We start from the raw sequence: 12,650 nt of genomic DNA, 5'->3' as shown, positions 1-12,650 counted from the left end.
AACATATCTTAAACAATTTTGTTGTATTTGTTATAAACTGCTTCTTAAAGTATGTTGTTACAGAATCTTATATACAAACGCAATCAGTATTGTGATAACTGATAAGATCTTCGAAATACCCTATTCCAATTTTCACTGATATTGTATCACCAACTTTTAGATACGTCATTGTTAAAGGACATAACACTGGCCAAATTATTTGCATATACAAAATTATCCATATTACATCTATTGCTTATTGTCTATAGACAATGCATAATTATTGTTAGTGATATTTGCATTAAAAAAATACGCCATTTCATCTTTAAGTGATATAAACTGAGGTCTCTAAAAAGTCTGTCCGTCTGTTGCTCTTTCACGACCCAAAACTGATTGAATTTGTCAAAATTTGGTAAAGACTAAAGCGAACTTGAACTCCGACGAAGACATGAGCTACTTTGTACATCTAACACCGGACTACGGATCCCTAAAACGCGAGCGAAGCAGTCGCAACTATTCTACAATATTTAGGTAGTCTTTTAGTAAAGAGTCGAGATGGCCCAGTGGTTAGAACGCGTGCATCTTAACCGATGATTTCGGGTTCAAACCCAGGCAGGCACCACTGAAATTTCATGTGCTTAATTTGTGTTTATAATTCATCTCGTGCTCGGCGGTGAAGGAAAACATCGTGAGGAAACCTGCATGTGTCTAATTTCAACGAAATTCTGCCACATGTGTATTCCGCCAACCCGCATTGGAGCAGCGTGGTGGAATATGCTCCAAACCTTCTCCTCAAAGGAGAGGAGGCCTTTATCCCAGCAGTGGGACATTTACGGGCTGCTAATGCTAATGCTAATGCTTTTAGTAAATGCAACAAAATACTTTTAATGAGATTTGAATCTACCTACAAATTCTGTGTTAGTTTCATGATAAACTTTTAACTTGGACCATCCAGTTAAGATAGTAATCTGATATCGGGGAATCTTTTTGTGTACGAAACTTATTGTTAAAGTTATATCATATTATAGCTGTTTGTCTGTTTGTCCTTCGCTATTGTCTATTATTCTATGTACTATTTATGAGTTTTGAACATTATTATTTTATTGTGCTGCCGTAAAAGCTTAATTTGGTATGAAGTTTCCTGTTAGTATCACCATTTGATAAATACATTTATAATTTTAGGTCCAATTAACACTATGTTTACTGTACCCATACACATACTCTACATCTTTGGATTCTTTGGAATGCGCTTTGAATTTAACTTGAAGTAATACGTTTTAATTAGTACAAAAGTGTCCTTTTTTATGGACCAGCCATCCTTATCGCTTAAGATTACCATTATATCGTAACCTTAGCCAACAGATACGAAACATCGGAGTTCTGTTTTTTTCTTATAACATAGGACAGGCAAAAATGACTACTGATGGTAAGTGGTTACTACCGTCTATAGACAGGTGCTCAGAAATATTAACCATACCTTACATCGCCAATGCGCCACCAACTTTGGGAACTTGTTTACAGTTACACTGATTTACTCACCATTCCAACCGAAACAACAATACTGAGTACTACTGTTTGGTGGTGGAATATCTCATGAGTGGTTGTACCTACCCAGACGCACAAAACTCTACCTATCGTAATGGGACTTATTTTAAGGTATTAATTAATACTTATTGCCTTCATAATATAATACTCCAATTCTTGAGACATATAATCACAATTAATTCTAAAAAATACTTCTCGTCCGGTAAATTTTTGAACTAGATTGTATTAGTAAACTCATTCTCCGTGACAGATATAAATTGTCGGCTCTTTAAAATAATCAAAATTTTATCCGTAATTACATAGATAAGGTCTAAATAGTTCTTACTGAAATTTAGGAAGAAGATCGGTATTCCATTGTTTTATGTATTTTCAAGGTCTTACAACAATGGGTTTCTAAATTATTTACTATATTGTAGCGCGGTGACTTCATTGTACAAAAAATATATGATTCAACGTATAGCTTAAATGTGTGGTAAAATCTGTGGTTTTGTATATTTGAAATCAACTTTACTAATCGCCCAATGGTCGAAGTTCAGCCATTTTTTATTTAACTCAAATGTCAATGTCAACTTTTTCTTCTATTTTATTAAAAAGTTAAACACTTAAGTTCGTCAACAGCTACCAAATAAAAAATCGGTGGACGACCAGAAGAGTAGACAAACACTTAACCTGTTTTATGAATTTAACAATTGAAGTGTTGTGTTATTTCTTATCAGAGCATGTTCGCACACCTTTGTTGACATCTTGTCGATGCAACGGATCTAGTATTTGTCCACACAGGACAGTAAAGGAAACCTTTACATTTTGATTGCTCAAAATGTTCATTATGATGCCATTCGGCCGTTATCGGTCACTGTGGCAAATCTAATTGGAGACCAGCCAACTACGCAGGACATATTATGGTGCCAATGTGTGTGCAAACACAGGTGCCCTCTCTATTCCATCACTCTTATAATCTGATGGGACGGCAAATCCAACACGAACGGAAGGAGTTTAGGCACAGGATAAATGCCTCAACGTACTTTCCGAGACTCGGGAGTGTCTACAATTCCAATTACCAGGTGACAACGGTAAAAACCCAATAACTGTTTACTGGCCCGATCTGGATTTTGAGCCCAATACCTCGGGAGCTGTGGCCCGATATCAAGCCACTAGATCAACGAGGTATATTCTTCATATACTTCGCTGAAAGAGCTTTATTTTTATGAACACCATTTGTATCCATTTTTTCGTGGTGATTGGTTTTATTTTTTTGTTTAAGTTCGATAGGTATATTATTATTATATATATTTTTATTATATATTTTTATTATATTCTACTATAAATTTGCGGTATTATCGTTTGGAGATTTTTGGGTCGTTGTTATCAGACATTTTCTGTCTGTTTAACTAACCAAAAAACTAGCTTTATTACCTCGGAGATGGAACAAAGAGACGTACTAGAGGAGAGATGTTGACGTTCTACACGTCAAATTATTGAGTCAATGAAATTGATTTATTACTTATGATGTATTATTATTATTATAATTAATAATATTACATAAGAGTTAAATGATGAAAATGGTTCATATCTTGGGTTAGATACATTAATTGCGATATATAAAAGTATATTTTTCTAGCAAGAGTCTAAAAAATAATCACTTAAATGTTTTGTATCAAAAACGTCGTATTTTTTTTATGTTTTTCAAACGATAAATGTCATTTTATCCCAACTATACAACTTAATCGTTTCCTCTGAAATTACTCGACCAATGTGAGCACCAAGGTTGTTAAATTGATGAGCCGTTTGTTTTGTTTTAGAGAATGACATACTTTGAAAAACTTGCATACGTAAATGTATCTACCTTGGACTAGGTACGGCTTTGTTCAAGCTAAGCAGGAATACTCGGTAGACGCATTAGTGAAGAGATGATTAATATATTTTCTCACAGTACTAATGTCTATGAGCGGTGTTGACAACTTAAAATCACGTGACCAATTTAGCAGTCATATGACTTTTTTTTTTTGAAATTCGAATTGTTTTTTAATTTGGGTTTTATTTTTGCCGAGAGGGCACAAATTATTTCGTCAATGTCACGTGCGAGAAATTCGAATTCATACATGATAATAGCTTTGACATATAAAACTGTCATGTGTCATGTGTCATAAGTTTGTAAAGTGTTCGATTCCTACACATATTATGGCTGGGTCTAATTTAGTTACTGAAATTTTCAACCAGTAGACTCAACACCCAACTGATCATAATACATTAAATATAAATGTACTAAATGTTATTTATTTTGTAAGGAATAGTAAAAGTTGTTTTTTTTTCGAATTAAATTTTTGACCTTGTCATAGTTTCTATTTCTAATTTTAAAATATTCCTTATTTTAATAAAAAAAAAAGTTTTTATATAAAAGATTTCAAATTGCCAACGTGTTTTAGTGAACATTAATTTTAGAGCAAATTATAAAAATTGTCAATCGATTCTCGTATAGATAAATAAATCAATTTATTATTTAATTTATTTAAATTTAGAATATGTTTATTTCAGTCTGATATTACGAACAGTCAATGCCTGTGTACAATGGTAGGATAGACTGAGTTTTTGCTTTATAAATTCTGTTTTTGAGACAATAGCACGGGCGAATTTATCTGATTGAATCATGGACGTGAGAAATCTGTGGATATCAATTTTATTAATGAAATGATTTAATAGAATTGTTATTTATTTAAAAAGATACGTCAACAATATAAATATTTAAATAAACAAAATTAAAAAAATGTAGATTTAATTAAATATATTTTTTTGATTGCATTAAACAGTAAATTAAATAAATAGATAGTAAATTACGTTACATTCATATTTAAATATTAATTATTTTTTATACAAACCTAATTTATGTAATAGGTGTTCGCCCTATTGGCTGATGGTCACAACCATAGACACAGTAAGAAATATTAACCATTCCTTACATCGCCAATGCGCCACAAACCTCGGGAACTAAGATGTTATGTCCCTTGTGCCTTTTACACTGGCTCAGTCACCCTCCAAATCGGATTACAACAAAACTTAATATTGCTGTTTGGGGGTAGAACTTAAAACAGTGAAGTAAAATAAATCATAATTAAATTAACAAACGTTAATTGCTTTTTTAAATATTTTATTGTAACACGAGACCGATAATGCTAAGTAGAAGGTAAATGGAATATGACACCTAACGTGACAAGTAAAGTTTTACTCAATATAAATGAACTGTCACTTAAATTATGTGTCAGCTTAAATAAAAAAACACACGACCTTCACAAATTAATTTAACACACAAACTAATTTTAATATATTTATATAATAAAGGAAAAAAAAAACGAAGTCCCTTATATTAATAAAGTTTGTTTGAAGCTGGTTTAAGTATGTCATTATTTTTTTGGGATTAATTCAAAAAGTGTATTCCGAAAAGTGATTTATAACGTCTTAATTAAAAAGATTCATATATTTTTTAAACATATTACGTTATTAATTTGAATATTCATGACATTTTTCAGACGAAAAGCGAATCGTTAGTTCTTTTTGACGGTTAATTTGAATATTTATCAAATGCGAATTCTATTCTAAATTAGAATATTATATTAATTTTAGTTAAATATATTTAGATTATGTTTATGCTTTAATTAGTAAATTAAAAATAAAGTGCTAAAAATTAAGAAGTTCTTTTGAAAATAATAAGTTTTAAAATTTATAAGAATTAACGTAACACAAATACAAACATAACTACCGTTCATGTCCATATTATTCTGTCCGGTATATGGCACTTGCATATAAGCCTATGTCCGACAATGCCAGCGTTCAGTCGAGCTGTTACGCGCCGTAACCTCTGACCCACATACCGTAACCATATTTGAACATGCGAAATTAAAAAAAAAAAAACGTATAAAAACTTTTTCATTTAAGTCAGAGTCCGTTCCAATTGACAGATAAATGCGCGGGAAATCATCGATATATTAATCGATTAGTTTTATTGTTCTATTTAAATTTAAATATGATTATTTTTAATATAATTAGGACTGAAAAATTAAATTTTATTCATATTAACAAAAGTATGTATTGTTTTCATGTTTTATAGGGTATTCGAAATTTGAATCTTTGCGTTGGATGATGCTATTGTTGTGTAAAAATGAAGTTTTGTGTTGTGTTTTTATGTCTGTGTGTGTGTGTAGCTGTCGGTTCAAGGGTTATACTCGTGGAGAATGCACCAAGTATGTATTAATTATTTTTAATTATATTAGCTAGATTGTTGTTTAGTACTAGGTTTGCATAAATTAAAGATTGTATCTTTTATCTCTTTTTTTTTGTATTCATTACGTAACTTTAGGAAAATACATTTAAATAATCTAACAATTGTACAGCGCAAAGTTCTGTTGCTCACTAGTAATTAATACAAGTAAAGGGTTTTTTTTTTTTTAATTATTCGTTAAATTTTATAAACTTTATAATTCTGAGGTCGATATACAAATCAAAATTGATCTCTAATTTTTCGCGGGAAAAAATCTTATATTAAATTCAACGCATTACAAATATAATTCTGTAACCGATTACACTTTTTTTTAAATCGAATACAATAACAACAGTCAAAGGCGATGTCAAAAATCTATATTCAATATAGAATTGTTACGCTGGCTTTTTAATAGTCAAAAATGTTACACCGGTTCAAAAATAAACATCTCGGACCTGAGTACCGGCGAAATAAACTCAGCGGAAGCTAACAAAATATGTATTAATTAAATATATAATTGCGTAAATAAGTGTTTGTGTATATCTAGAATATTAGGTTATAGGTTATAAGCAAATCGAATAAATTCGCTCAGCTGTACTCGGCTTCGCACGGGTGCAAATGATTTAAAAAAAAAAAAGACATCATATAAATTTATTCCCTATATAGACAATTTTTTTCAAATAATCATTAGTTCCAAACAAACCAATATTACGTCTTTATAATACTAGTATAGATTGCACATGTAATACAAAGTATGATACGTAACATTTAAGATTTTTTATTCATTAACTGTCGTATCATAAATGATAACGTACATTACTAGTATAATCTTATACATTAGGTAGTATATACAAAACATTATCGTACAACACTTTATAAAACTAAATGTACGTCTCGGGACGCGCGACAGAAAGGATAACTCAAACAAATCTAAGTGGAACTATTTAACAATGAAATTGTTTAACTTGAGAAAATCTTAGGTAAGTTTATTTCTTTAAATTATATGACAATATAAAGAAAGGTTATTTATTTATTCATTATAAGCGTATGTCCGAAAAACTAGCGCTGGCGCCGTAACGCGTTACGTAACGAAGCGAAACCGCGTAGGGTAAACCCTTCAGAAGTTATCACATCAAAATCACCTATAAATAAATATAGTGAAGATATGCATACTATTAATCATATAAGGAGTTCCTAAAAAGAATTCTGTTATTATTACGTTATAAATTTAAAGTAAAAACGCGTTGTTCTTAGGAAAATTAATAGGTATATTATTTTACCTATAAATATTGTTGTGGGAGTGATCACTGGGGGTGATAATTTCGACAATAATTTCTAGTATTCGATTCCTATGTTATATAATTATAATATATAAAATAGAATTTGAATCATTATTTTACTTATAGCTTAAAAATTACATATTTTTAGGTTGAAGTAACTCTCTTCGTATATGCAATTACCTCCGCGACCGAAATCAGAAAGTGAAATCTGGCCCTAAAGGTCATTAGTCTGATATGAATAAACATAAATAAAAATAATAACCTGTTTACGTAATAGGGCTCTTGCCGTAGTGAAAATAAAATTATAAAATTTGATAAAAAAAATGATGTGCACATTTTTGTTCTATTATATTAAAATTAAAAGTCGTAATTTTTAATATATTTATCACGTGACCTAAAACACGAGCTGCTATGATGTGACGTCATATAGGCAAAAACTTACAGTTTACTAGTATCTGTACAACAAGACATTTGACACCAAAGTTAGCGATTGTAATTTATTATTTTCCCAATAATACCAAATATTTAGAGCTGTTAACGTTGAATGTCTGCCTGTCGTATGCACAACTGTTGTTATTACCAATATGACGTCACTAATGACCGACAGCGTAAAATTTAAATCGGTTAAAAATAATTTTATGGCATGAAAACGTGTTTATTTTGCCGAAATATATTTATTTTTGTGGTTTTTTATTAGGAAAATCAACATCTTGGTGTACTTTTTCAAACGTAGTAAAATTCAAAATCAAAATCTACTTTATTCAAGTAGGCTTTTACAAGCACTTTTGAATCGTCATTTAACAAACTATTTTAAGTAAAGCTACCAACGGTTCGGAATGTAGATTCTACCGAGAAGAACCGGTAAGAAACTCAGTAGTTACTCTTTGTCAACATCTAAAAATACAGTCATGTTAGTTAAATACAATTATATATGTGTGTTATGTTATTATATATACCATCAATATTCTTAATCATTTCAATCTTAAGCTTTCCCTACAGTCTTCGCCTTAGGCAGATGGACTGGCAAATTACCAATGTCAATAGCTGATTAAGCAAGTAATATTAATCAGTCCCCATATCACCAATACGTCATCAAGATACTATGTCCCTTATGCCGTAGTAAATGGCTCACCCACCCTTCAAACCGGAACAGAACAACACCAAGTAATTACGTTTGGTAGTAGAATACATGACAAGAGTGTGCTACATACCCAGACGGGCTTGAACAAAGAATAAAATGTATAATATATTAAACAAATTTTAAGCTATCAGGGTGTGTTATTAAATCCATCAGTTAGTACTTGACCGACTTCAAAAAGAAGGAGCATCTCAATTTGGTAGTATTTTTTTTAATGTTTATTAACTCAGAACGCCGTCATTTATGAACCGAGTCGAAAATGTTTTTTTTTTTTTTTTGTTTGGTTTATGTGATTTTTGTTGTGGATGTTTGGTATTTGATTACTTTCTTTTTTAATTAAAATAACAATACCAACGAAGGCCCGAGCCGAGATGGCCCAGTGGTTAGAACGCGTGCATCTTAACCGATGATTTCGGGTTCAAACCCAGGCAAGCACCACTGAATTTTCATGTGCTTAATTTGTGTTTATAATTCATCTCATGCTCGGCGATGAAGAAAAATATTGTGAGGAAACCTGCATGTGTCTAATTTCAATGAAATTCTGCCACATGTGTATTCCACCAACCCGCATTGGAGCAGTGTGTTGGAATATGCTACAAACCTTCTCCTCAAAGGGAGAGGAAGCCTTAGCCCAGCAGTGGGAAATTTACAGGCTGTTAAAGTATACCAACGAAGGGTCAAAAGATACGAATGAAAGGCTCAAATATAATATTTAGTAGCATGTAAATGACTAGCGTCTGGTATGCTCGATAATTTATAAAATCACGCGTTCAGATATTTGTTTGGGCTATAAGAGTAAGTGATATCAATATAATTGATATACCTTTTTACTTTTAAACTTAAAACTAATTTTAGTATATTAAAGTATAACATTTACATTATTTAAATAAGAAAATAAGCTTAAAGACCAAAAGGAGATTTAGATAGTACCGTTGTCTAAAAAATACGAGACAAGAATATGTTCTCATACGAAATTATATACCCTTAAAAAACAATAGAATGTATTTTAGGTACAGGCAAATTTAAATTTCCTCATCATGTTCTAATCACTGAGTCTCACCTCCTTCTCGGTAGAGGGTTACTGTAAGAAGGAACTCGATACTCACCGCAGAACACGTGCGTGTCATTCAAAATGTGTTATGCAACAATGACAATAATAATAATTATAAAATGTAATAGATACACCACTGATTTAGAATAGGCTAGATCCCGCATTTTCATTACAAACTATTACAACTAGGGTTGCATATCGATAGACCACTATCGATAGAATATCGATAGTTTTAAATAACTAACATATAATTATTATTGTACATGCAAAATGAAAAAAAAAAAAAAAAAATATCCCGCTGAGTTTCTTTCGCCGGTTCTTCTCAGGTCCGAGGTGTTAAATTCCGAACAGGTGGTAGATTTTTGACTATCAATAAGCAAGTGTAAACACTTCTAATTGAATAAAAAAATTTGACTTTGACTGTGACTATTTGGGAATATTGGAATACATACTCTATTTCAACCATAAGAGGAGAAAAATCAAACAAACAACCAAATAGTCCACGAAATCAGAGGAAGAGTAATCCCAATAATGGGACGTTTAAAGGTCATTACTTTTTTATATATAATACTTTGAAAACTCGTAAATTCATAAGTCTGAGTCAGTGGGGCAGTTTTTATCTTGATCGATATAAATCATTCTTATTTACAACTATAAACTGAACGTTAGTTTTTGTACAGTAGATGAAATCATCAGCTATTTAGTGGCTAAATTGGATTAGTCATCATTTTATAAGATTAGTTGCGGATTGCGGCTTCGCTCGCGTCGCACGATTTGGTCGTTAGGTGTTAGGTGCAAAAATGACCTAAGTTCTTCCTTGGGCTTGACCTATGTTCAAGCTTGCTTCATAACAAATTTTATTAAATTTGATTCCATTGTTTAACCGTGGAAGCGTAACAGATAGACAGACATAATTACTTTCGAATTTATAATATTAGCATAGATACTCTTGCGAAGACTTTGAAGTGAACTTCGATCCGTCCAATCGGATAATAAGAATGACGGAATAGAGAGGACACCTGTGTTTGCACACACACTTATGCACCATAATATGTCCTGCGTAGTTAGTTAACGACGATGGTCGAGTAGTGTGTACACCACTCCGAGGTCCCGGATTCGATTCCCGCCCGGGTCGATGTAGAAAAAGTTCATTAGTTTTTTATGTTGCCTTGGGTCTGAGCGTTTGTGTTTCGTTGTTGGCTTCAGCTACTTATATTGGCTTCAGAGTAATGTATGTAATGTTGTCCAATATTTATTTATAGTTGGCTGGTCTCCCTTGAGATTGGCTACCATTCAAGCAATTCTTGTAGTTCCTTTTTGTAAATTTTTGGTGTCAAATACTTTATTAATCTTTTTAGCTTTGAAATTTGTTGTAAATATTAACATTTATTTCCCTTTTGTTACAGCGTGCTTCAGACGCGTGCTAGCCGGTAAGAGAGCTCTCCGTAGTCATGTACGGAGAGTCGTGGACTGCGAGAGACTAGAGGACTGCAGGAGGGAATGCGCCACGGAGAAAAGGTTTCATTGTGAGAGTTTTAATTATAGGTACGTTTGAAACTTGGAGGATTTAATTTTTATTTAATATTATCATTAATGTTGAAAGGATATCTTTTGATTTTACTCATGTTTTGTGTGTTGGTGATTGTTTTGTTAGATATTCGCTTCTTAAGAGTAATTAATGTTCCCATCACACCTCCAATGAATGCTTCATTAAATTTGGTGGTAGGGCATTGTGCAAGCCCGCCTGGGTAGGTACCACCCACTCATCGGATATTTTACCGCCAAATAACAGTACTTTGTATTGTTGTGTTCCGGTTAGAAGGGTGAGTGAGTCAGTGTGATTACCACAGGCACAAGGGACATAACATCTTAGTTCCCAAGGTTGGTGGCGCATAGCTAATGTAAGGAATGGTTAATATTTCTTACAAAGTTTAAGCAACTAAATATAATATATTACGAATGTGTGCTCACTCGTACACTCTAATTTCCTTTATTTAACGTGACGATTATCCAACGCAACAGGAATGTGATGTGGCACAACACTACGTCCCAACAGCCCTGTAGTATATAACCTGACCAACTTAAGTGGACAGGATAAGAATGGAAGTCTATTGATGTCAAATATGCCCAACATTTTTGTATATATGTAATGCTACTAAATATAAATGAGTATGAAAATTAATTTCTACATTTATCATATTCCATTAGCCAGTACATGGTTTTACTATGTCATGTTCGCATAAATTTGTTGTATGTCATGTAACTTGTCAGTATGTAATGATATCTGATATTAAGCAATTCTCTCACGTGTGTTTCGCACAATTGTTTAATACTAGTTCCTGTTTTATATGTGGACGTTATTTTTATACATTTTCATTGGAATTTGAGATGCTCAAAGATAAAACATTTCAATTGCTACAACTGAAAAAGAAACTGATCAAGATAGATCTTTTGATAAGGGAAGATATTGTATGGAAACTTACATAGTCCACTACACCATATCAGGAAAAATTCATCAAACGCCGGCTTAGTGCCAGGACATAGCAAGCACTGATCATAACGTACTAAAGGCTATTTTTCCGAATTCTGAATCAGTAATATATTTATCATTACACGTTAAAAATTCTTGATTCAAACGACCATTAAAAGGGGATTATGTCACTGTCATAAACATGAATAACGTTTAATTTACTTCTTATGACGACAGAAATTCTGAAGTGAGAATAATCAATCGCGTAGGATATATTTTAAATTACAAATGTGTGTGCAAGTGAACCTTATTCACTCTCATAGTCAGACAAACAATTAATTTCTTATGGAACTTAAATTAAGAGTTTTTTCTTAGAAGAAAGAGCTGCACAAATAGTTTATTTTTTTTCAATATTTGCCATCACGGTACTATTTTCAGAACTAAATAGAAGATACTATATTAAAAACGTGTACGCGCGCCTTTAGGGCGGTATATTTATCACGACTGGGCTCTTTTACTAATACTATAGTCAATATGATCTACTTCCAGAATTCAGACTGTTACTATTTTCTCGAGAAAAACCTTGTGTTCTTATTAGTGCGGCACGGGTTTTTAATCGAAGACCTCAAAATCTGCCTATTTGCTAGCCAATAGACCAACGATGCCAGTGAAGTTACATCTATGCTAGCTAAGGCTTTATTCGGGCTCCTCCAGGTATGGCACAAACCACTAGTACAATCTATCAAAACTTAATGAGTTCCGATTTGAAGAGTGAGTTATCCAGTGTCATTCCAGGTACAAAAGTAATATTTGTTCACGATAATATTGATTTTGGACTATGCCCATAGTGATATTAGCAAATTACAGTCAAACCACCTGAGGTGTCAATGAGAGTCAGTCAGATTATCTGAGGTGTTATCACACTGAGAATACGTTAA

The 12,650-nt window shown here is 32.2% G+C and overlaps 1 protein-coding gene across 1 annotated transcript in view; it reads left to right on the top strand.

Moving 5' to 3' along the window:
* The window catches only part of LOC125074126, a 44,278-nt gene that overhangs the window by 15,282 nt on the left and 16,346 nt on the right, over positions 1-12,650 (top strand). Inside the window, exon 4 of the mRNA XM_047685354.1 lies at positions 10,649-10,787. Within this exon, the coding sequence (XP_047541310.1) occupies positions 10,649-10,787 (139 nt within the window). The remainder of the gene's footprint in view (positions 1-10,648; positions 10,788-12,650) is intronic.

This window comes from Vanessa atalanta, chromosome 27, assembly GCF_905147765.1.
Source record: "Vanessa atalanta chromosome 27, ilVanAtal1.2, whole genome shotgun sequence".
In the NCBI taxonomy this organism is placed as follows: domain Eukaryota; kingdom Metazoa; phylum Arthropoda; class Insecta; order Lepidoptera; family Nymphalidae; genus Vanessa; species Vanessa atalanta.
This window is presented reverse-complemented; position numbering and strand designations above follow the sequence as displayed.